The sequence below is a fragment of the Eschrichtius robustus genome, chromosome 8 (genome assembly GCF_028021215.1).
Source record: "Eschrichtius robustus isolate mEscRob2 chromosome 8, mEscRob2.pri, whole genome shotgun sequence".
NCBI lineage: Eukaryota > Metazoa > Chordata > Mammalia > Artiodactyla > Eschrichtiidae > Eschrichtius > Eschrichtius robustus.
Window position 1 is genome coordinate 58,107,419 of NC_090831.1, and position 27,659 is coordinate 58,135,077.

Here is a 27,659-nt window from a genome sequence, read left to right on the forward strand (position 1 = left end):
TCATCTAAAGCTCACATCGACCTCAGGAGGATAGATGTTATCAACTCCATCTCATAGAGGAGGAACTTGAGATTGAGAGTTTAAGAGTTCTGAGGACAAGGGAGTGACGGAGACAGGATTCATACAGAAGATGTGCTCACTGCGAAGGCCTCCCTCCTTCCCTTAAACTGTGTTGCAAAAAACTGTTCTTTTTTGGTGAAACTCTTTAGTGGCTTCTCTGGTGTGCCTAGGTCATGTAAGGTCATCAGGATCGAGATGGTTTACCCTGCATTTGCAATCCTAATGGTTTGACCTTTTACCACTGCAGACTATGCTAATTTGAATTCTCTCTAGCATGGACAAATCAGCACAATCGATGATAATTTTACTTACAACTCTACCCATTCTCAAGGACTGCCATTTATAACAGAGTAAGATGGGGAATGCATACATGTTAAGATATAATCAAAGGTAAATTTGGAAACAACCAAAAGAAATTTATGTTAAAGAGCAGTTGGAAATCAGCATTCATGTCAGAGGTGGTCTCCTGTTTACCTACAAGCCGCATACTACCAAGCGAGAAACCACCAAGCAACTCCTTCCATCTCAAAGTAACAACGTATTAATATCCCATGGAAAAATCAACATATAATTTAGTTTCTGTTCACTTCAGTCCCTCTACTCTTTGGTACTAAAATGGATATAAAATCAAAAAGAGCAATGCAAAGTGACTAACCCCTCAGAAAAGTTTTGGGAAAACGCATTCAAACTTCTGGATCATCTTCTCAGCATTAATTGGGACACGTTAAATTCTTACATTGCAGATATTTTTTTTTTTTTTTCTATTAGGATACAAAAGAGAACCCTCACATGCAGCAAGTTGAGTTTGAGTCCACAAATTGATCTGAACAGTTTGCCATTTCTCAAAACCTATCTCAGTCACTTTTTCTCCACCACTTATTATGTAGGTCCCATTCACAGGTAAGAAAAGACTTTCTACACATGTGTAAGTATTGTAAACTAAATAAAATTAGCATTTTTTTCCCTCAGGATTCTCCAAGATAGGAAAATTTCACATGAATCATTCAGAAATAAATATGGATTATACAAATATCTTTTAATATCAGTAATTTTTAAAAACTTTCCTCTATAATTCCTTAGTGGAAAACTATAATCACACGGTACCAGATAATGTGGAAATATGCCTTTTTCATGAGTGAGAACAGGCAAGTTTCCAAAAGGACATTAATCAACTTAATTATCAAAGCTGATATATCTTTTAATAGGAAAAAAAGGCACAATGCTGAAGTATACTAGCTATTTACACTACGTCTTGTCTGCAAAATTATTTACATTACCCTATCTTTGTTCAACTTTAAAGATCAGTTTTTCAGGGGGGTGGGGTGGTGGTGGGATGAATTGGGAGATTGGGATTGACATATATACACTAATATGTATAAAATAGATAACTAATAAAAAAAAATTTTTAAAAAGATCAGTTTCTCTCCAAATAATTACAACTGTCTTTTCTCTAGGAAGAAATTAATGCATAATATATATTATAGAAACTTTTTTTTTGCATGAGTGGTACTTTAGCAATTTGACTTTGGTGAAAACAGAAAGAGAGCTTCTCACTTTCTGAACAGCAGCAAAAATCCAAAATGATCTCTAAGTGAGGAAGAGAACATGGACATAGCCTACAAAACAAAAATAAACTATCCCAATAGTCCTATCATACAATCTATGAACAGTTGTGGGCTATGATTTGCAAATACTTGAGTTTCATAAAATTGCAAATTGCAGCCAATGCATCTTGGCATATTATTGCCAGTAATGTCTCCGTACTACATATACTCAAAAGCTAAAATGCACTTCAGTTCACATCTAGCCTTCCTGAATATGAAATACGAATAAAACGTTCCTCCTTTACCATCAGATAAGGGGGCTCTTGCAGAAGGAGATGACAAACAGGCAGCGATGTGCTGGAAATGAACTGGCAGGGCTGCTTATCAAGCGGTGCCTCATTCCAGTCATTGCCTCTATGCCTTTCTCAAGGATGTTCAGGCCATATGATGAAATACTGCTGTTAGATGTCAATAAATCTTGATTTAAGGTGATAAAATTAACCATGGAAGAATGCCTTAAACACATCATGATGGAATTCTTATCCTCCTTTACACAATATATCCAAGAATGTGATTCCTTTTCTTCACAACATTTGGACAATTTGGATTATTCCCTCTCCCTAGAGATAGAGTTGGCAAGTACGTTAAAAATGCTTATTTGAAGTCAGCCATAGCCACAGGAAAACATACCACTAACCAAACCAACGATATCCTGTTTAAATCAAAGGAAACTAGACTGCTCATGATCCTAATGGCCATAAACAAAACACTGACCATAAATCCATCATGCTAAGCACTAGTCTTTATTGCTACCATGGTTGCACACAATTGGCTAGAACCAACATTGCTGTAAACCCATAAACCAACAAAAGCTTTACCCTTAGTGTGAAAATCTCTCCAAGAATATCAAGCACTGTCCTTTGGTTAGAACATTTTCAGTGCATTTCTAAAATGCTCTGATGGGATCCTTTGGTTATAACTATTTTTCTTCCTCTCTGAATTTGAATCATTCCACTCTGACCATTTAGATTTTCTGCAGCAATTACCATTGACCCCTGTGAAACTGCTTCTCAGCCATACCCTATCAGAAAAGCCTACTTGAAAATTCAAAATTTTCGGATTTTGAAAATTGTAATGGAGGCCATAGTACTTGGAATCTCTCTGCTGCCTCCCATGTCTTAATTTAGCTCATTATTTATTCCACCGTGAAAGAGTAAAATATATTTATTGGGAACTTGTTACAATGTTTAGAAAATTCCCCAAATCCAAATTAAGGATTCCTTCCTAGAGGTTCAGGCAGGCTCTAGCAACAAATGTTTATGTATTAATGGTGTTTATGTTTATGACAAGTTATTTTTCAATGTAAAATATGGTTTGTGAACCCTATTTTTAATTTAGCTGCTCCTACATATTAGTTTTAAACTATGTGAGAGAATGCAGGTTTAGAAGCAATAAAATGAAATCAATTTTAAAGTAGACTGTAATTGAGACTTCCATTAAGTTAGACTACCTTTCCCTTACTTTTTCTAAGTCAGTGATATTTTAATTTATTTCAATAGAAAATGGTCTGTGCCAGGTAGCTAACAACAGTCCAAGAGTCTCATGGAAAGATATTTACTTGTCTTAACTTTTCTTTGCAACTGTTAGGGTCCTTGTCATTTTGACTTCCTTTCAGCTAGTGACCTCTGCCCTGCTCCAATTTAAAGATAAACGAAAAGACATTTCCCCTGGATGTATGCTTCTTCTAGTTTTTTGGTGGAAGCAGTTGGATCTAGTTGTCTAACCAATTACCTCCTATTTGAAAGCACTTGCAGGGTGTGTAATTGTGTATTGGAAGAAGGAAATTTACAAAGAGGTAAATATAAAAAAATGATGTGCCATCTCTAAGAAGTGAGCCCAGAATTCAATATCAAAATAAGAAAAGGAAAACTATGAGATAATATCAGCAATATATGTAGGCATGTGCTAATATTTCTAAAACAATTGATTTAAATATGTGACTGGAATTGGAGTTAAGCAAATCATCTTTTGTACACATACATATTATTCATAAAATCTGTCTATAAATACACTAGAAATGGAGCATTTATTATTTAGGTTGCAGGAGAGCATTTCCTGTGTCACTGGTAGCTTTATACAACAGCATTTCCCCTCAGTCTTTTCTTGCTCTCTGAGAATATTATACTTCTTGGTATTGCTTTTGAAATCCTATTGTTTATTCCCCTTTTTGATGACAAACTTAAGGGAATTAATAATAGAATAATATCAAAATGACGAATAGAAAAAGAGAATTACTCTATATAGTATATACACATATATACACATAATGTGTGTGTGTATAGATGTATATATACATAACCTCACACATATTGTTACTTTTATTCAATTTTCAAGTTATGTACGCTGTTTGTGGGGTTTCCATGTTTTTAGTTAAAGAGAAATCTGATAGCCACCTCATTCCTTCACACATTACACTATGGAAAAACTCTATAAAGTAAAGAGTAGCTAGCCAGACTTTATAGTAGATAATGGGGAAAATTTATTGGGTAAAGACTAAAACGATCTTTATTACAAGAGACCACACCTCAACATGCCATGGAGGAAAATGTCTCCCTTGTGAGAAAACATAATAAAATATGTCCATCTAACTAGCTGTGAAACCCTGAAGAAATACACAGCTTCCCCGCTCCCTCCCTTTCTGAATTCCTTTTTATTTTGAGGCAGGCTATCTTAGGCCATTAATTAACCTTTGGGCCCTTGAGGTCACCTCTTTGGATCTGTTCTCCATATCCTGAAAAGTTTTATTTCTCAGTGAATATTAAAGCTACGTGAATATTGACTAGGTTGCCAAAATAATGACTTATTACATCTGCTAAAATGCCTTGAGTTGTAAAAATGAAAGAATACAAAATTCACTAATTTTGAATAGCACAGGTGTTATTTACCCCAATATAGAAATTTCTTTCTCATCAATGGGAGTTCTATGATAGGATCAATTATAACTTAAAAATATTGTCATAATTAAATCTTACATCTTTGAATATCTGTTGTTTCAAGAATCTTAAACTAGTCTGTGGTTTTGCATGCAAATATACATAAAGGGAACCAGCATGACGGGTGACGTGAGTGGAAGGTTTATGTAAATTATATTTACTTGAAGCAATTGAGCTAAGACTACTTACTAGCTCATACACTGAACAGCTTACTGCCTGTGCTGGAAAGTGTGTTGACCTAGGAAATGCATACACATACAAATAACATTGACAAAGCTAAATTAAGAATTTTGATGGCATTGGAAAGAAAGCATAAATGTTCATTAACTATTTATATTAAATCAGAGGGCATTTGGAAAATTCAAACTCTAACAGTTACGTTATAAACAGATGAACTCCCAAAGTACTACTATACCTGTACCTATCATACATACCCAACTTCTTTTATCTGATAATATTTGTATATGTGATGTACCTGCTTCCTACCAGATTATAAACTTATTGGAGCCAGGCAGGATCATACACAACACTTAAAACAATGTCCTACACATTATGGATGCACGATAAGGAATTAACAAATAAAGAAATGAAGACTTAAACTAGCTTAGTTAACATTGTTTCATGAGTATTTTTACATGCAAAAGACAGAGGATTCCAACCTTTTCTTTAAACCTAGTGCTTCATAATTATGAACAGGAGAGAGGGAACAGTTTTGTATAAATGTTGGTAGACAGAGTTAAGACTGCATAATCCCTAGGGCAGGTTAAGGATATTTGAGCCAATTGCGAAGAAGTTATGCCAAGTTAAGTATTTAAATTTTTGTTTTTTATATATATTGAGGCAAAGGGAATAAACATATTGTAAATCAAAAACACATTTAGTAAATAAAGTAAATCTCACATCGAGTATGAAAAGTAAGCATTAAAGAGTTGAGGATCCCATAAATGACATTTTGCAGTGTCTTCTAAGCCTTGACCAATAAGTTTTATGAACTAGAGTTAAATAGAAGAATTAAATGATAATAAGGAATATATTTAGTACGAAGAAAAAAAGCAGGGCTACAACTGTGAAGACACTCATACAATGACATCCTGACTCTAATTAGCTTTCATTTTTCACCTTTGATTTTTCTTTCTACAAGTGCTAGCACATTCTCATCAGAATAATTGGGAGGAGTTAGAAAGACTTGGTTAAAAATTTAACGTAGTAGGAATGTCTTTCTGATATGCAGATGAAGGAATTATGAGTTGAATTTATTCAATGGTCTGTGAGTCAGATCTTAGTCTCTGTTACATTATCACAAATTGGCTGTGAGACTCCAAACCATCTCTCAACCTCTCTGGATTTGGACTGAGGTTGATATCTGAGCTCTATCATTTTCTAGATGTATGACTTTAGGCAACTGTTTCACTGATGAAGCCTACATTTCTTCATTTGTAAATAAGAGATGGTGATTAAATGATACATGTAAACTGCTGGGCCAGGTGACAGGCATTTAATTAATTCTCAAACATACTACCTTTATTGTTGTTATTTTCATTATCTAACATCTTTGCCAATAATATTTTATTCTGTACTATTTTTACATTGTTTTCTATAAAACTTTAAATACAGGCAAACACTATTTTTGCATATATTTTATGACCCACTAATTTAGTTGGGTTATTTTCACTCATGAGGAATATCAAAAACTCTGTCAGTATAGAATGTGTTTCTCCCATCTTCTCTCCTTTAGGTGAAAATCTATTTGTCAATTCTGTTTCAAAAATAGTAAATCAGTATTCACTTGACCTTTTTTATTATATTTAAACATTCAACAGCCTTTTAAAAAAAAAGAAGAAAAAAGAACTTTGAAGGAAATCATATGAAAATAAAAGAAAAAAGAAAAGAGAAATTTTAAAACTAAAATGGACTTTCAACATAGTCTATCTGCCTGATAGCTGTCAATAAACGTTTAAATATTTTTTATCTTTATATGTCAGGCTGGGTTACACATATACAGACACACACACACACACACACACACACATAAATATACACATACATATGTTAATATGTATCTATATATGTATTTATGTGTCAGATTACTTTATATGCCAACTGTCCTTTGGAGAAGGAAATAAGATTCCCAAGACCAATGAAGAATAACCAATCCATATCAGCTTTTAGGACCTTGATCTTATCTTTAAAATTAAGAAAGGCATTATTTAAAAATTGGATAACTTACTCAAAGAAAAAACACAATTATTAGTACATAGCTCAAAAGATGCCTTTAAATCACCTAAAAAGTATCAGTTGCTGTGTTAATCAAGGTGCTTTCAGTAACTCATTATAGCTTTGATGAAAGTTCTTAGTTGGCAATAAAATTGATCACAATTGCTTTTCTGATCTACATGAGTGAGTTATTGCAACTCTCTTATTTTAGAGTAAATAAAACTTGAAAAAAAGTTTAAAAGTTCCACAATCACAGGCAATAAATGTAAAAAATACTCATATTGGACTATATCAAACTTAAAAACTTCTATGCAGCAAAGGAAATAATCAACAGAATGAAAAGGCAATCTATGGGAGAAAATATTTGCAAATCATATATCCAACAAGGCATTAACATCTAAAATATATGAAGAACTCCTACAACTCAACAACAATAAAACAACCTGATTAAAAAATTGGCAAAGGACTTGAATAGACATATCTCCAAAGGAATATACAAATGGTCAAGAAGCTTATGAAAAGATGCTCAACATTTCTATCAACAGGGTAATGCAAATCAAAGCTACATGAGACATCACCTCATACCCAACAAAATGGCCACTATCAAAACAAACAAACAAACATAAAGTAACAAATGCTGACAAGGATGTGGAGAAATTAGAACGCTGGTGCACTATATGTAGAAATGTAAAATATTGCATCCCCTATGGAAAACAATATGAACTTTCCTCAAAAAAAAAAAAAAAAAAAAGAGTAATCATGATGTGATCCAGCAATACCAATTCTTGGTAGATATCCCAAAGAACCGGAAATAGGATCTCAAAGAGACAACTGCATGTTCACTGCAGCATTTTTCACAATAGCCGAGAGGTGGAAGCACCCTAAATGGCCACCAATGAATGAATGCATAAAGAAAAAAAAAATGCAATGGAATATTATTAAACCCTAAAAAAGATGGAAATTCTGCCACATGCTACATTATGGATGAACCTTGAGGACATTATGCTAAGTAAAATAAGCCAGTCACAAAAGATAAATACTGTGTGATACCGTATATGCGGCATCTGAAATAGTCAAACTCATAGAAACAAAGTAGAATGTGGTTGTCAGGGGCTAGCGGGTAGGGGAAGCTGGAGAGTTCTTCAATGGGTATAGAGTCTCAATTTTGAAGCATAAAAAACTCTAGAGAGCTGTTGTACAACAATGTGCATATCATTAACACTACTGTACTGCACACTTAAAAATGGTTAAGAGGTTAAATTTTATGTTTTTTTTTTTTTACCACAATAAAAAAGTTCCATAAATGGAAGCATATTTACATATACTTATACTTAATTACACTTAGAAAACTCAACCCCCATATCTTGGCTCAAATTTTGATAACTATACCTTGTAACAAATAGAGTTGAAATATAACAATTAAAAATGTGATTTCTTACTGTATGCTAACACATATATATGGAATCTAAAAAAAAAAAAAAAAGGTTCTGACGAACCTAGGGGCAGGACAGGAATAAAGACAGAAAAAATATCTATTTGAAATCTCATAATTACTTTCACCGTGGTTATTCAGGTTTTTTTTGTAAAAAATACCAGAATTTTACAAGGGTTACATTTTCTAGATGAAACCAAGTTGTACCAGGTTGTACCTATATTCAAGAGTCTTTGTTTAAGTTAATAACAAATACTCTTTCCTTAGAAAATCTTAAAAAGATCTCTATTTCTGAGTTACCTGTCACCTCATTGCTAATTTCATTTCAAACCTCAATCATGTTATAGTCTATAACATTTTCAACAAAACATCAATACTGAAAAACAGAGCTTTATGAAAAATGACTGTATTTCTGCCATAAGTTTATTTTCTGTAGAGGATACGAGTGTTTCTTGATACTAAAAATATATTCATTCTTAAAAAGTTACCAGCAATGTGGATTCTCTTGAATGGATACTACTTCATTCTAAAATCAATGTGTGGTGGTGTGTGTGCGTGGCCTCAGAAAAATCACACTCTTAACATAGATTTAAAAGAAAATCAAGTGAAAAATTAGTCATACATAAAGAGCAATAGAATACAATAATGAATCTGAAAATAGATACAATATTGAATATTTAAGTACAATTACATTGAAGAACTGATCATGAAAAGCATTAGAAGATAAAAAGCACAGCTTTCACTTTGTTGTTGAAGTTTTCTTGCCCTTAAACAAAATTCAAAATCTATGTAGCTCATAATATGGGGCCCATATTAACTATGAGGCCATTATAAATGTCTGTATTGTAAATGTAAATTATGTTGTAAGAATCATGTTGGTTAAGAGGATTTACCTATTTAGGTTTTAATTCCCTTTTTCTTTACCACTTAACTTTTTTTTAATTAAAAAATGATCAAAGGTAAAGATCTTATTTGCAAATTCTCTCAAAGTGAAATCCGCAATAAACTTTCTCAAAAATTCCTCATCTACTCAAATGTAATAGATCTATTAGCTTTAGAACAAAGATATTTCCTTAGAGACTGACTGTCAGGTATTCAGTATACGTCCTAAGCATTGCTCCAAAGGCCAAGCGATGTCAGAGGGACACCTAGGATAGTAGTACACCCTGACTAAATGCTCAGTGTAATTGAATTGAACTCTCTCAGTGCATTATTAAGCATGCAAATCCTCTTGAAGTTCTGAACTGTGCATGTATAAAAATTAATTAAGAATCTCAAATCCGGGACACCTAATTTTAAAATGTGGATATTCAGATATGTTTATTACCTTGGACAAGTCACTTTGACTCATGGAAGTTGCTGTTAATTCAGCTGGGAATTTAGGCAAAAGTCCTCATTGCAAATCAGTTGCAGAATATAATTTTTATTCTTCTGTTTCTTTTCAAATATTCTTCACCAATTTTAAAGCTTGAAAAATATTAGGAATAGTGACTTAAATATAATTAAAGATAATTGTTAAAATTTGAATGCATCAATTAAAAAAATTAAAAATATCTTTGACCTTGAAAGAAAGACTAAAATATTGGGAACAAGTCTTGAAGTAACTGAATGTTTTAACCACTGTCCTTTCCGTGAAACCAAAACTAAACTAAAATACTCTCGTTCAAAATATCAAATGAAATATTTTCTTCTTCAACAACAAATTCACAATGAAAGATTTAGAGATTTTGCAAGATGAAAAAAATCACATTAAATATATTCATGAACAAAAAAAGGGAAAAAAAGCTTGATTTAAAATCACAGTTTGTCAGCCAAGTTAGGCTTAAAATAATTCAATAATAATTGTCTTGAGTTTCTACTAACAAGGTAGTAACAAACTAACTAAAAATTTCTGAATAGAAAATGATAACATTCTCAACCCAATATTAAACCACGAAGGGCAGCAGCTCTTCTTCGTATCCTCAATATTTTTTTTCACCTTCCCAAGGCCAAAATGTCATCATTTTTTTTTAAAAGAAAATCAAAGCCAAATGGTAAAAATGCAAAGATTTGGTTAAACAAACAGTCAGAATTTCAGTGGTTTTATCTGCAGCATGCGGAGCAACCAAACAAAGCCAAGATATTGTCCATCTCTTTGACAGACAAAGAGCCTCAGAGGTCCAGAGTGACATGCCCGAAGGCTGGCACGTGATTTGGCTAATTAAATTAAATAGCAGGAAACAGCTTTTCCATATGCCATGGCCTGGCCACACACAAACTGTAACAGTAAATCTTTTATACTAGTCAAGGAAAATGTAACCATTAAAAAATATACAGTATCAACACACCATCCAAGAATCAAAAGTTGCATATCCACATAAACTCCCTGGGCCTGGACTTTAACGCCAAATGCCTAAGAACTTCCTAATTCACTTTAGGAGCTATCGAAAAACCCATGGTAATTAAAAAGAATGAAAAAGAAACCCCCCTAAGGTTTACCAACAGTTTTACTTTAGCCAATATTCTGATTGCTTTAAGGACACATTTCTACACAAAATTAAATCAAAACCTCAATACTTCTGAATCAGAGTTAAAATTAAATCTATTGCTCATTTTCCACCAATTTTATATCCTCCCTCCCCATTACACAACTGAAATTAGGAGACCTATTGAAAAAGGAATAGAGCCTTTGGAATCTCTTCAGAAAACTCTTCTTCCATGCTTCCCACAATTTCTCACCCAATACCACAATTTTCTCTAAGTTTGCCATTGAGTTCTAGGCTTTTGTTCAAGACAATGATCTAATAAGATTATAGTATAATCTTTAACTACAAAAACACACTCAATTTATTGGGATTCAATATTATGCAGAAAAAAAAAGAAAGGGGGGGTCAGTTGGGGAAAGGGAGGCAAGGAGGAAGAAGGAAAGGAGGGAGGGAGTGAGGGAGGGTGAGAGGGGTGGAACTAACTCTTTAAACTGAGGTTTGAAAGGTTTTCGAAAATTAGTTGGTATTATTATTTTTCACTTGGCTTATTCTATATAACCGTAGGATGCCAAAACTCATCTAATATACATGGGTTAGCAATGCTCATTCAAACTATGTTCGTGTATATATGCCAGAAATCGATAAGAAATTATTAACAATTGTTCCCCCATGTATGCCTTCAAAATTAAGAATTGAGTGTAAAGATAGCCAAAATTCAAGAAATTCAGAGCTTAAGAGAAAATAGTCAAGCCACATAGAAGAACTGACTTGATAGAAGCCAGTAAGTGACCAGCTTCTAAAGTGAAGCCAAGGCCTAAGTGTGAGCTAAAGCAGCTCTTTCCCCCTCCCCAGGATAGTTGTAGTTATCTCTTCATACCTTTACTGAGTCCCATCCTCCCTTTTCCATCCTCATCCCTGCCCCAGGGCCCTAGGCTAAGATTGATAACTCCCTAGGGTCATTCATCCCTGTAAACATCTAGGACTGTTCGCTAGAGGCCCAGAGTTCACCAATTAGTGAGAGAGAAAAACCAGGATTAGAGTCAAGGCTACTATAGACCTGCTCCAACAAAACTTAACAACGAGTCTTGAAAAGGTTTAAGTGATCAATATTGTTTAAAGAAAGACAAATTTAAATTATCAGACATCTAATGAAAATTTACTACACAGTAAATGGAGTAGGATGACATGAACAATATTCAAGAGAAAAATTAAGCAGTAGTAGCAGACACAGAAATGGCAGAGAATAGAATGAGTAGAAACAGACTTTAAAACAAACACATATAAATATGCTCAAGGATTTAAAAGAAAACATAAATATAATGAGGAGGTAAATGGAAAATATATACAAGCACCAAATGAAACTTCTAGATCTGAAAAATGCAATGTCTTAAATGAACAATTTATTGGGTGTGACTAAAAGAAGTATATTTACCAGGAAGAAAAGATGAGTACAGCAACAGAAACTACACAAACAAATACAGAGAGAATGAAGAATAAGAAAAAATGTACCGAGACTTAGAGACTTGTGAGACAGTGTCAAGCAGTCTATCCTGGGTGTAACTGGAGTCCCAAAAGAAAGTGAGTGAAAATAATATTATAAAAAAATAATGCCTGATATTTTCCAAAATTTAAAAAAAATGCAAATCCACAGATACAAGAAGCTCAGTGAACAAAAGCAGGATGCAAACAAAGAAAACAGCATTGAGGCAAATTATAATCAAGTTGTGGAAAACCAGTGATAACAAGAAAATCTTAAAAACAAGCAGAAGAAAAATACACTATCTGATTTCAAGACTTGCTGTAAAGCAACATTAATCCAGATTCTGTGACCTTGGTGTAGAGTTAGACATATAGATCAGTGGAATAAAGGAAAGAGTTCAGAAGTTTGCTCACATATATATGTTCAATTGATTTCTAACAAAGGCACGAGAATAATTCAAAGGAACATGATAATCCTTACAAAAACTGGTGCTGAAAGCTTTGGTTACCTATGTAATATAATGAATCTCAACCTTTCTTTAGTTCATACACAAAGTTGTATGGCTCAAAATGTCTCTTTGCCCTATATGTAAAAACTAAACTAGAAGGAGAAAATATAAAAGCAAATCTTTCTTGGACAGGACATAACCATAGAAGAAAAAATTGACAGAATGGGACATATCAAAATTAAAACACTCTACTCTTCAAAATAAAAGACAAGCTATAGGTTTAGGTAAAAATATTTGCAACATATACATCTATAAGTGGATTGTATCCTGAATATATATTACTCCCATACCCAATAACAAAAAGACAGATGCTCCAAGCAAAAAACATGCAACATAGCTGAATCGACAGTTTACCAAAGAAGCTCTGCAAATGGCCAATAAACACATGAAAAGATGGTCAACATCATTAGACATCAGGGAAACACAAATTAAAACCACAGTGAGAATACACTACACATCCACTAGAACATATAAAGTTAAAAAAAATATCTGACAATACCAAGTGTTGGCAAGAGGAACTCTCATACATAGCTGATGACACTGTAAAATACCCCATCAAAAAATTGTTTGGCAGTTTTTTATAAAGCTAAACATATACTTATGACATACAAATCAGTAATTCTACTCCTAGGTATTTACCCAAAAGAAATAAAGCAACTGTCTACCAAACCTTGAATATAATATTCATAGCAGCTTTATTTATAATTGTCTATACCTGGAAATAACTAAATTTCTGTCAATGAATGAACAAATCATGTCATGTCCATACAATGGAACACTACTCAGAGATTAAAAAAAGACCGTATTACTGAGACACACATGGATGGATGTCAGAAGCATTTTCTGACTGAAAAAAAAAAAATTGAAAATATCACAGACCCGTTTTATATAATTCATTTATATGAAATGCTAGAAAAATCAAAATTAATGCACAGTGACAGAGAACAGATGAAGGATTGCTTGTGGCTGAGTGGAGAGTTGGGGTGGAGGGTTGAGTAAAAAGGAGCAAGAGAGAACTCTTTAGTGTGCTATAAATATTCTATACCTAGATCATGGTGTACACATTTGTCAAACTTCATCAAATGTACATATATAAGTAGATTTTTGCATGTAAATTATACTTCAAAAAAAGTAGATTAAAAAACCAATATGGTTTAGGCAGTTAAAGTAACCAAAGTAAAATCTCATTTCAAAAATTTAATCCAAATTATGATGGAAAAATATCCAGACCTGTAGAAATGGAACATTTTTTAAATCTCCAGGAAAGCCTCTTTCTGGGGGGGTGGGGAAACCCAGCTTTTTAAATCTGCTTCCCTATCTAAAAGAGTATTATATTGATCTATGACACAGGAGGCAAGGATATACAATGGAGAAAAGACAGGCTCTTCAATAAGTGGTGCTGGGAAAACTGGACAGCTACATGTAAAAGAATGAAATTAGAACACTCCCTAACACCATACACAAAAATAAACTCAAAATGGATTCGACACCTAAATGTAAGACCGGACACTATAAAACTCTTAGAGGAAAATATAGGAAGAACACTCTTTGACATAAATCACAGCAAGATCTTTTTGGATCCACCTCCTAGAGAAATGGAAATAAAAACAAAAATAAACAAATGGGACCTAACGAAACTTAAAAGCTTTTGCACAACACAGGAAACTCTAAACAAGACGAAAAGACAACCCTCAGAATGGGAGAAAATATTTGCAAACAAATTAACGGAAAAAGGATTAATCTCAAAAATATATAAACAGCTTATGCAGCTCAATATTAAAAAAACAAACAACCCAATCCAAAAATGGGCAGAAGACCTAAACAGACATTTCTCCAAAGAAGACATACAGATGGCCAAGAAGCACATGAAAAGCTGCTCAACATCACTAATCATTAGAGAAATGCAAATCAAAACTACAATGAGGTATCACCTCACACCAATTAGAATGGACATCATCAGAAAATCTACAAACAACAAATGCTGGAGACGGTGTGGAGAAAAGGGAACCCTCTTGCACTGTTGGTGGGAATGTAAACTGATACAGCCACTATGGAGAACAGTATGGAGGGTCCTTAAAAAACTAAAAATAGAATTACCATATGACCCAGCAATCCCACTACTGGGCATATACCCAGAGAAAACCATAATTCAAAAACACACATGCACCCCAATGTTCATTGCAGCACTATTTACAATAGCCAGGTCATGGAAGCAACCTAAATGCCCATCGATAGACAAATGGATAAAGAAGATGTGGTGTATATATATATACAATGGAATATTACTCAGCCATAAAAAGGGACGAAATTGGGTCATTTGTAGAGATGTGGATGGATTGAGAGACTGGCATACAGAGTGAAGTAAGTCAGAAAGAGAAAAACAAGTATCGTATATTAATGCATAAATGTGGAACCTAGAAAAATGGTACAGATGAACTGGTTTGCAGGGCAGAAATTGAGACACAGATTTAGAGAACAAACGTATGGACACAAGGGGGGAAAGGGGCAGGGGGGTGGTGGTGGTGGGATGAACTGAGAGATTGGGATTGACATGTATGCACTGATATGTATAAAACAGATAATAAGAACCTGCTGTATAAAAAATAAATAAAATAGAATTCAAAAATGAAAGAAAAAAGAGTATTATATTGAAGTACAACTAACCACTGTACATATATAAGGCTGTAAGATATATAAAAATACTTAAAATGTGTATGAGGTAAAGAAAATAAAAAATAAAGGAATCAAGTTGGACATTTTCACGGGTTTGTCAGGCCATTCAAGAAATAAAATAAAAATCAAATCATTTAAAATATGCACCAGAAAACTAAATGTTACATTTACTTTAATTCATAAAGTATAAATAAAGAAAAAAAGGGATTTGTTAGCACCACCATCATGACCAAAACATATCTAAGCTACAAAAAAATATAGTGTTAAGTCATCTTTATCATGTTAAATGAAAGTAATAGAGAGGACTAATGACTATTCAAAGTCAGGAAGCAGTTCACTTAAGATCAAGAAATCATTGCAGGATTTCTTGTCCCAAGATGGAATGAATTTAGCATTCAGCAAACTGGAGACAATAGAAACCCCCTCTTGCCCCCTTCCCACACCAAAGGAAAATGTTCTCAGATCATTTTGTTAAAAAGCAAAGACACAGAAATTTCACTACTCTCGTTTCTTTCATGCTGCCTCGAAAAAGACACAGCCCGATGCAAATGTGAGAAGAGAATCTGTCCTGTAGGCTACTGGCAAGGCAGACTTTCAGAGTTTTGTTTCCTGGTGCTGATAATGGGGTGGGAATTAACGGTAGAGGAGAGCTGGGCATAGACAGCTTATCCGAAGACCCTCCCTTGATCAATATATTATCTTAATACACTCTTTGGCACGAAGATCATGTGGATCATTTATACCTAGAGTTAATTTAAATGTGATGACTCCTTCGTTGAAATCTGAAGAAAAATATCTGGGGTTCTTTTTACGGGAGATAAAAGGAGATAGATTGAAAGGGGATGAGAGGAAGAAGTCATGTACTCACAGGGTCTCCCAAAGAACAATCCAACCTGGGTATTGCCCGACGAGTCATGAAAGGGTTGCAGTTCAATCAGTTAAATTCAGGACTGTTTACTCGCAGTCCTTGGGACAGGGAGGGGCAATCCAAGCCGCCTCCTGCAGGGACCTACACTGTATATTTATTGCCTTTTTCTGAGTGTGCTGGGACATGGAAAAGGTGGGGAAGTTATTGTTCTCTGGTTTTTTATTTACTGAAGAGAAAGTTATACATTATTAAAAAGTGAAACTGAGTGTGAGGTAGGTTCCAACCAAGGAGAAGAAAGTAACTAAATTTCCAAGAAGTTCTTAGTCATGTTATTAATAGTGATTTTACTAGCTTTTGCTAATTTTTACTCTGCTTCAATTTTGCTAGCACACATTGGTATTTACACAGACTAACCCATTTAAGCCTCATAACACCCTAATAAATATTACAATTGTTAATCACGTTTAACAAACCAGTAAACTGAGGCTTGTCAAAACTAAGTAATTTGGAGGTGGAGTTGCTGGTAGATGAAGTTAGAGTTGGAACTCCTTCAGTCAGTCTACAGAATCAGCATTGTCACCACTAGGCAGTTACACCTATAATGCAATTTCACACATGGATCTCAAAGACAATGAGAAATGCCACTGTTCAAGTTTTTTGTATACATAGTCAAAACAACACATAATTTCCAGGTTCAGAAATAGTTTTCCTTAATTAAATATGCATAAAGATGAGGTTGATTTACTCTCTAAGATTAGTACGAATCATTTTGTTTTCTTTTCAAGCTCCAACTTTCAAAAATTATATAGATTACATGGATATAGAAAAATTAATGCAGGTATACCTCGTTTTATTGTGCTTCACTTTACTGCACTTCGAAGATACTGTAATTTTTACAGATTGAAGGTTTGTGGCAACTGTGCCTCTAGCAAGTCTACTGGCGCCATTTTTTTTGACAGCTTTATTTTTACATTAAGATAAGTACATTTTTTTGACATAATGCTATTGCACACTTAATAGACTATATTGTAAACATAATTTTACATGCACTGGGAAACCAAAAAATTCATGTGACTCACTTTATTGTGATACTTGCTTTATAGCAGTGGTCTGGAATTGAAGCCACAATATCTCTCATATGCCTGTATTATAAAGAGCCCATGAAAATTGGGATATTGTATTTTATCTAAAAATGTGTGTCAGATATTGTAACAGAATAATGATTAATATAGAATACAAATTATGAAAAATCAATTAGTAAGTTCTGAGTAATATCAAATAATAAATTCATCAAGAAAAAAATTTCCGTCATTTACCCCTAGGTGAAAATGACAATTAAACAGTAACGATTATTACTAGAGCCACCTTAAAGAAAATGTTACTAATGGAGACATTCAGCACAAGAAATAGTCCAACAAGTAAAAAATGAGTCTACATTTCACATTAGAAAACAAAAGTGAACCTGTAATCATAATAGGGAAGAAAATGTCCTTTAGCCATTAAGGAATCTGAATAAGAGAAATGTAAAACAAAAGTCATTCAAATGGCATTTAATTGAGAACTTCATAGGTTCCTTGTGTGGTTCCAGGAACCCTGATATTTTCCCTAGCTTCAAAAGGCAGAAGGTAATAATGAAAGAAAAAACTGCATGGTAAATTGTACGGAACTGATTCTAAGTTGACTGAATAATTCAGGCGGGTTAGGGAAATCAGAGATGGCATAAAGGAGAAAGCAGAAAAAGGAAGTTAAGCGCTTTCCAGATAGTGAAAAAAGCTTGATGAAACTCATGCAATTGGAATCCCAAGTTGGAAATTTGCTTTGCATGGAAAGTGATTAAGTTAGATTGGGAGGGATAAGTGCCTGGTCAGAATATAAAGGTCGAATTATGAGGACTGAAGTTCGATGATAACATTTAGATAAAGATATTAGGAAGATATTACTGTATGTTCTGCCACAGAGAATGGGAAAGTGGTAGTGGAATTTCACAGTAAGTTAACTGAATTAGTGTAAAGAGGACACTGATGTGGAAGGAAGCTTTTGCAATGATAAAAAAAAAAAAAATTGTTTTAGTATTAATTATGTTAGTGACTAGGGAAAGCAGAGCCAAAGAGAGAGTGAAGAGATATGATGGCTGGAAATCAGAAATAGGAATACCAACTGCTTATAAGAGATAAAGAAGAGGAGATGATCAAAGGTGACTTCGGGATAATCCATCCCAGAGTCTAAATGGTGGTTCCAAAGACAGAAGTGGAAGAGTGAGAAAAAACAGCACATTTTACAGAGGGTGAACTTTTACTAACTTTGAGATGAGAGTGGAGCAATGAGTGTACTGTCTTTAAGACTGACAGTATTAATAAAACACGTGATAGCCTTTGAGTTGTCTTTAAGGTAAAAAAAGAAAGAGATCTTTAAACCCTTAAACCATTAACATGCCACAGATCTCTTCTAACACAACATTTTATACCTTTATGTTAGACTAAATTACAGCAACAGAAAGATACTGGCAAGAGCAAATACTCATCGTTCAGATTTTATAGCCTACCTATTTCCGAAATGATGTAGTGAGATCTGTCTATTAACATGAGAGAAAGATGATCTAAAAGCAGTGTTGTACAACATTAATGTAATGTGAGCCACAAACGTAAGCTACATATATAATCTTAAATTTTCTAATAGCCACATTAAAGAGGTAAAAGAAAGCAAGATTAATTTTAATAATGTTATATAACCTAATATATTTAAAATATACTATCTTTTAATATGTAATGAATACATGTCATCATTACTTAAGTATTAATATATTTCTATACTATGTCTTTGAAATCTGGTGTTTATTTTTACACTAAAGCATATCTCAATTCGTACCAGTCACATTTTAAATTCTCACTAGCTACATGTGGCTACCAGTTTGGAAGTACAAATACACAGTTCTTTGCAGAAATTCTGTCAACAGAGGAACAAAGATCAAAGACTTGAACATAATAACTTCAACATACAATTTAAGTGCAACGTAGACATAAGTAAAAATGAGTAACCTGGGCAGAATTTTAAAGCCACATAAATGAAGAAAAATAACTTTGATTTTAGCTTTTAAAGATCACCAGGAAAAAAAAAAAGCATTTCTTAACGGAAAAATAAACTTGGTATTTTCCTCAGTTTATATTAGCTATATTAAACATCAAGATTGTAGCATTTAATTGAGAAGAAAAAAAAAAAGAAGCACCATCAAAAGCTAGAAGGCGACAAGAGACAACACCAGGAATGGTGGAAAAGCAAGCCCAAAATCAACTAGGAATGAGGAAAATGAAGATGATGGATGAGCAAGTGGAGTTCATTAATCAGTAAGTTCTTATCTCTTTAAAAATAACACAAAAGCATGGAAGAATATTTTAAAATGTGCATAACTCAAAACAGATCAAAGACCTAAAAGTAAGTTATAAAATTATAAAATACTTGGAAGGAAACATAGGTGCAAATCTCTGTGACATTGGATTAAGCAACATATTCATAACAAAAGAAAAAATAGATGAATAGACTTCAACAAAATTAAAAATGCTTGTGCATCAAAGGACACTATCAAGAAGTTGAAAAGACAACCCACGGAATGGGAGAAGATACCTGCAACTCATACAGCTGATAATGGTCTAGTATCCAGAATATATTTAAAATCTCTTACAACTCAACAGTAAAAAAGATAAACAAGCCAATTAAAAAATGGGCAAGAGACCTGAATAGACAGTTCTCTAAAGAAGATAAGCAAATATCAGGAAATATCCAATAAATAAATGAAAAAAATGTTCAACATCATTAGTCATTAGCGAAACAGAAATCAAAACAACAATTATCATTTCACATCCACTAGGATGGCAACAATTTAAGAAAAAAAAAAAAGGAAAATAACAAGTGTTAGAGAAGATGTGGAGAAACTGGAACACCTCATAGATTGCTAGTGGGAATATAAAATAGTTCAGCCACCGTGGAAAACAATTTAGCAGTTCCTCAAAACTTAAACAGAGTTACCATATAACCCAGCAATTCCACTCCTAGCTATATACCCCAAAACACTGAAAACATGTTAAAACAAAAAACTGTACACGAATTTTCAGAGCAGCATTACTCATAATATACAAAAAGTGAAAACCACCCAAATGTCCATCAACTGATGAACGGATAAACAAAACATAGTATATTCATACAACAGAATATTATCCAGTCATAAGAAAGAAGTACTAATACATGCTGTAATGTGGAGGAACCTGAAAATATTATGCAAAGTCAAAGAAGCCAGACACAGACACACAAAAGGCCACATAATGTATGATTTCATTTATATGAAAATGTCCACAAAAGGAAAACCCATAGGAACATAAAGTAGATTAGTGGTTGCCAGGGGTTGGAGGAGTGGGGGATGAAGGGTGTCCACTTAACTGGTACAGAATTTCTTTGAGTTGATGAAAATGTTCTGGAATTAGGAAGGAGTGATGGCTGCGCATCATTGTGAATATACTAAAAACCGCTGAATTGTACACTTTAAAATGGATAAAATGGTGCATTTTATGTTATATGAGTTTTATCTCAATAAAAAACACAAAAACAAAAAACAACATACCACAATAGCTCAGAAATTCTGAGGAAAAATAATTTGCCAGGTCTTGGCAAACTCCATAATAGACTAGGAAATTATTCTATTAGAGGAGAGAAGCAAAACGGACAAACACTATCAAAGAAGTAATAGCAGTAAATACAGTAACCTATAGCTATACTACAACTATACTTGACCTATAACTAACATGCAGGTGAAATAGAACAATATACAAGAAATACAAGACAGTCTGTTATGAAAACAATGAATCAGAGAATCCAAGAATCTTAGGTAAAAGCTATTAAAAATCAAGACATATTTTAAGAAGTGGTTTAGGGCCCCTGGCCATCTCCAGAGCACTGTTTCTGAATCACTCTCCCAAAGGGCTTGAAAAATGTAGATTCCTGGGCTCCTAGTCAGTACAACAGGATCAGAACCTCTTCAGGGTGTGGTCAGGAATCTCAACTGTCAACATCTTCCCTCAAGACAATTTTTATGCACCTTTCAATAGGAAAACCACTTAGGAGGTCTAGAACTCAAGACAAACATCCTTATTTTTTTTTTTACAATACTATATACAGACTATACTATGTCAAAGTGACTATCAAGTGCATCCTTGATACGTCACAAAAGTTTTTAAAGGCAGTGTCCTGACTGCTTAGAAATTGAAGTCTCCTCCCCTTCGCTGAGGAATGAAGGTAAGAAGTGGCAAGGGAGAGCTGTGAGATGGTTGAAATCTTGTCTCTTTCACTCCCCCAAAAAGTTAATTCCAAGTGCAGTCGCTGTTTCACCCCATCTCAGGACTGGCTCTGGTCAGAGAAAAAGAGACTCACAAATTTTCATGATTCTAATAGTTGAACATAATGTACAAGAATTAGATTGCTCATCTGTGATTTAGAATAAAAAGAGTCCTGATCTCCAAACTTACAGCAATGACTGAAAGAGAAAATGGATTCAAAACAGTTTGGAAATTCTGATGGGCAAAGACAAAGAGAGCGAGAGAGCGAGAGAGCGAGAGAGCGAGAGAGCGAGAGAGCGAGAGAGCGAGAGAGAGAGAGAGAGAGAGAGAGAGAATAAAGTGCTAATGATTTAATAAACTTGGACATGTAAGAAGAACTGTTGCACAAATACAGCTCAGGGGTAGAGGCTGAGAACAAGGGCTGGTGCAGGAATGTCTGGGTTCAAATTGGAGCTAGACTGTCACTGACTGGGTGACCTTGACCTGATTTGACTTCTCTGGGCCCCAGCGCCCTCATCTCTACAATGGGACAATAATATCCACCTTGTAAGGTTGTTGTGAGGACTAATGCTTTAAAAGATGTAAAGTGCTTATAACGATACCTAGTACATTATATATTTGCAATAGTTAAAAGTCTTTTTGTAAATCAAGATGGTCCCCCAAAGTTGCATTGTCTAAACCCTACAGTTTATAAGCCTTAAAGAAGTTACTTTAAATGAGAATAGAGACCTTTTAAAACCTAGATAGATTAGTTCTGTAAAGTCATATTCCCAATATCCTGCTTCATTTGCCTGAGTTCTTTGATTGCCTGCACACACCCACCCCTTACTTTCCCTCTAAAATCCAGTTGGAGGAATGACCAATAATAAAGGGAATGGTAATCTACCTCTCAAACTCCTTCTCTGTATCTCTAAGTCCCTGATTATAAATGCTTATAATTTGTACACCTGGATTATTTATCATTGTTCACCCATAATTATACACCCACAATTGTATATCTCCATTAGTGGAAAAAAATCACAAAGGAATGCCAAATTTAAAAAAATGCTGTTGTCCTCCTATATATCCATTGAGTACTAGGCTTCAAGAAAATGTTTAGTGTCTGAATTCCTTTTTAACATACTTTAGAAAAAAAGAAGTATGAAACAACATAAAAATTTCTTAAAAACTGTCTTTCTTAGAACTATGAAAAGTAGCAGTCTCCATTTCAGCAGCCACCTTCACCAGGGAGAAGGCAGCTCTAGACTATCAGAAGAGGAAATCTAATGGTTATTCATTGCAGGTCCTGGCAAAAACTATTTTCCTGAAGAAGAAGTTTCTAATATTGATGCAGTTATCAGTCCCTGTACATTTTGGAAATCAGATACACAGTATAAAATCATTATCTAATTGATTCTTCCAACTCTTTTTTGAGGATCTCTAGTACCAAGTTAATTTTGTAATTTTATAGTCCGAAGACAATTTTCAGGAAATTATGACTAGCATCAATGGTATTTCCACAACTCTGACCAAATTATCTAGTTTACAGCATTATGCAATGATAATCCATTTCATAATACTCAATGATATCAGCTCCAGAATTAGAGTAGCTTTACCTCATGTGACACTATTGAAGTTTAAAGAGAATCAAAGAATATAAAACAAATATTTTTAACCTATTGAACCAAATACACAGTAACACATTATGAAGTACTGACTAGTAAGTTTTGCTTGCAACTGACCAGAAAAGGAAAAGGAACCCTTGGATGTATGTGGTCCGGTTCCCTTCACTTGAGTCAGGCTCCTTGTTCCTCACACTACTATTATAATAATTGTTTCCATATAAGGGGAGGTCATTTAATTACTCTTTTCTCTTTAAATTTATGTACTGTCACTTTATACTTGTAGGTCAGGTCCTTACTGTAATAGATATAACTATTATGATACACAGAAAATTATTCATTTTAATATTTTATTGAGTGCTTGATATATTCAAGGGATTATATTAACCTTTTTAAAAATAATTTTTTAAGTTGAGCAAAGTTAGGAACTGATATCTATTTATATAAAATTTTATATTTAGAAGTTGACATCAAAGATGATAACATACGAAAAAGGCCACACGGGGAAAATAAAACTGCAACAAATTTTACATGTGTTTGCTATGTGATAATGGCTGATGTAAACAGGTTAAAGTCACTATCGTTGAATTTATTATTTTTAATGGCATTAGAAGTAACTGCTCGAAAGATCTTTATTTTCTTGTTTCAACAAAGAATGGCAATATATTTTGGTATATGAGACCTAGTGCATGAGCTTCAAATTCGATTAAGTAATCAAGTTTACACAAAGCCATATGTATGAAAGGGGATCTTTTAAAAAAAACTTTATTTGAGAAAGGAAGAGACTTATAACAGAAGGCAAGAAGAGAAACATACAAACAATATATTTACAACACAAAACAAGAGATCACCTTCAAGGGTGTAAATTATAATAAATACAGTAGATTTTAAAAGAGACATTTATCAATTAGCTCTAAGATTATTTAAGTCCAGCTTTCCTTTTCACTGGTTCCAGGTAGTTTTCTTGATTAAATTCAAAGACTATCAAATTCAAACAATTAACGTCCACCAACTGTACTGATGAAGCTCTCTCAAATGACATTATAAAAAATAGGTTTTTTTTTTTGTTTGTGATTACATATCTTTGCAGTAATATTATACAAAAGGCTGTTCAGCCACATGTTCCTCCCCAAATAAAATGTATTTTAAAAGATGCACTATCCCTTTTTTATGAGATTGAAAAAAGACTTTAAAGAAAATGCATATTTATGAGATGGGAAAAATAAACAATTTTATCTTAGGAATGTCATATTTTTAATGCAAAACAACTGACAAAAAGTCATTTTAATCTGAAGGAATATACTAACCAAAATATGTTGGTAGTAGGAAGTGTTGCCTATTACAGCTATTTGTCAAATTATCAGGACTTTCATTATATGGAAATGTTTTAAACTTTCTAACTTCTAGTTTATGTTAATTTAATTTGAATGGAGACTTTTTAAAAAAGGATAATGTATCTTTAGCAGTAACCTTTTTTAGGAAAGATTTTTAAATGTCACAGCAAAATGTAAACAACACGTGCCAGTAACATACAGTTGTACAAGGTCTACATTTGGCAAAACTGCTATATCTCCTTTGAAACAGGATACTACACCTTAAAATGCCTCGGATTTAGAAATATAAATATTTTAATAGAAAAAAAACCTCACAAAGATTCTAGGTCAATTTGGATTATCCATATTAAAGGGGTCTTAATACAACGAATCTTTAACTAGCTTAACAAAAGTAAACCTATAAAACAAGGTAAACATATCAAAAGGGAGTATGAAGGAAATGTTCCAGTGAAAAGCTTCCTTAACAATTTCCCTACTTGTGGTGTTATTTTCTTAGACAATAAATCAATTCATAGAGTGCCCTTTAAAAACAGAGAGAGTAAAACACTATCCTCCGTTTTTTTTTTTTTCCCTACATTCCTCAGTACATGAATCACTTGGACTTCCTGTTTCCACAAGGCATTTCCTGTTCAGCCTCATAGAATCAGTTTTCTGTAGAACAGCAGGAACCTGACAAAGAACTGACTTAAATAAACAGTCTACTGTTGCCTTCAAAGTTGTTTGCATTTCATAACATCAAAGGACATAGTCCTTCTGAAGGTGCATTATGTACAAGTAGATTCTTTTGTTAAACCTAACTTTCCTAATTTTTTATTTGCCAAAATAGTATGGTATATGCCGTGTCATCATTATGGAATTATATTAAAGAGATCCTAGTGACAATGATTATCAAACATGATACACCTTCTTCTTTTAAACATGATTTTGACTTCATATCAGATAATAATCACACCATTACTATGTTTTCCACAACTGTAGACACAATACAGTATCTGATTGGACCATAATGCTGCACATTACTTCTTGCCAACATTTGCATCTGCTTCATTTGATCTTTTTCAATAAACAATGTCATCAAATAACACAGGATAAAAATGAAATGAGCAGTACTAGGTGAGACATAATGTAATATTTAAAATAGTGCTGTGCTGTACTTTGCATCTATATATTTAAAACCACCTCTATTCCTAAAATTTTCAGTTGCAATCTATACAATAACCTAGGACTACTGGCATAGTAACCAGAACATTTCACTTAACAAAAAAGAGAGAGGAAGGAAGGGCTGACTACCTTTAACAGGGTTCAAGACTGTAGTATGATACATTATATACAACAATGTGAAAATTGAATTCTGCATATCAAAAAAATCAAGAACTAATAGAATGTTTCATTGATCAGACTGGGAAACTATATCCAGCAGTCACTGATCTCAACAGATAAACTAAAAACAACAGTGAGTTCGTTTTCCTTAGAAGTAATTGGTGGGGCAGGCTTTGGGATGAATTAAAACCCTATTACTTGGATACTGACGTAGTATAATTTTAGTGTAACAGGTATTTCCTTACCAGTAGAGTTTCAATGAAACCTTGATATCTATATAGAGATCAGTATATAGAAAGATCTATATAAAGATATATCTGCATTAGAATCCTTAAACACTAAAGTCAAATCATTCAGAGATATAATCGGATAGGAAATTATATCCATTTACCAAAACCTGCAATGCATTTCATATTCAGATAATGACTTTAATTACAAATCCTGGAGCTAAATCTTTGCCTATTACCTGTTGCATAAAAGCAGCCTGCTCCCCAGATTCCATTTCCTGGATCTGAGCATCTTCATCACTGTCCACTGGTTCCTCCTTGACCTTCACAGCCCCAACTTGTCCCAATGTGTCATCCACACAAGCACTGCTGTCACTCCTAGTGCTGTTGCCACTAGAGGGCGCTCTGTCTTCCTGCATCGCCTGGTCCCCCTGAAGCTCTTCCTCCGCTTCCTCGAGGTGACTGCCCGGTTGCTTCAGTTGTTCAATAGATTTCGAAAGCAGCTAGAAGAGAGTGTTCAGGGGTTCAAAATTCAATAGTTCTTGGTGGTAACAGAGCAGCAACATACACTTTGATTTCTTATGACTCTACTTCAGTACACTCTGATGTCTAATCTCTGAACATTCGTTTCAGAATGAATTTGTACGCAACAAACTTCCTCAGTAGTACTAAATCTGAAGCAGTCCCATCAATTCCATATTGTACTGGTGTCCTAGACAGGGAATGAGGTCTTTAAGTGGTTTTTAAAGATAGATCACTCTTTTGGAAAAAAGTAAATAATAAACTTTTTCTATGGAAACAACGAAACTTTCACAATCTCATTTTCCAACAAATGGCAACCACTGTAAAGGACAGAAGCACAAATGTTAAGAGTTCTTCTTGCCTATTAATTTTCCTATACCTAAATGGTCAAAGATAAAAGACCTTCCTATATACTTCTAAAACATGGATATACTGATTTTGAAATCCTGAACTTTAAAAAGATGTGGAATTAAAAAAAATTTGACAGCACTAAAAATGTTTTATAAACATATCCAAATGTAAATTAAATAACAGGAAAGAAACAAGGAATTCTTTTTAATTTGAAAATTATTATTTAGACCTTTTATTTTGTAAACTAAATCATACTTAATCTTCAGAAGTGTATGAATTATAATTTTAAAAAATAATTGACAACACACCTAACTTAAACAATAGCAAAATGCCATAGTATAAAAGCTCAGAATATGGGGAAAATTCTCAAGATGATTCCATCTCGTGCAGGCTTTTTGTTTTATTTGACAAGGACCCTATTGACTGATCATCTGCAGATCTTGAACTGTGTTTTCAAGAGTGGTTAGAATTTTCTGCTGAGTCAGTGCCCATGTAAGCAACACGCCAATTATTATAATGAGCAGCACGGTTAGAATACCACCACAAAAATCATGAATACAGATTTTTCTATGAAAAATTCAAATTTACCTCCCACTCACACCTAACTATGTTTTTAAAACTAAACACATACTGTAGAGTTAGAATACATAAGAACTCAAACTGTGCAGGGTGTCTTAACCTCTTAGATATTCCTCCAATCCTCACAACCTCAAATGGCCCTGCATATGCTGACAAAGCCTTTCAAT

General features: G+C 33.7%; 1 protein-coding gene across 20 annotated transcripts in view; it reads right to left on the reverse strand.

The window, feature by feature from the left end:
• HDAC9 (histone deacetylase 9) overlaps window positions 1-27,659 on the reverse strand; it is a 1,001,951-nt gene that overhangs the window by 356,886 nt on the left and 617,406 nt on the right. For 4 of the 20 annotated variants that reach the window (XM_068550555.1, XM_068550550.1, XM_068550553.1 and 1 more), the window contains one exon: window positions 23,926-26,543. The exons of 12 other annotated variants lie outside the window; for them this stretch is intronic. In XM_068550555.1, coding sequence (XP_068406656.1) covers window positions 26,229-26,543 — 315 coding nt within the window. In that variant the 3' untranslated portion in view covers window positions 23,926-26,228. Of the gene's footprint in view, window positions 1-23,925; window positions 26,544-27,659 lie in introns of those variants that run through there. 4 more of the 20 variants (XM_068550549.1, XM_068550554.1, XM_068550552.1 and 1 more) reach the window with 2 other exon arrangements.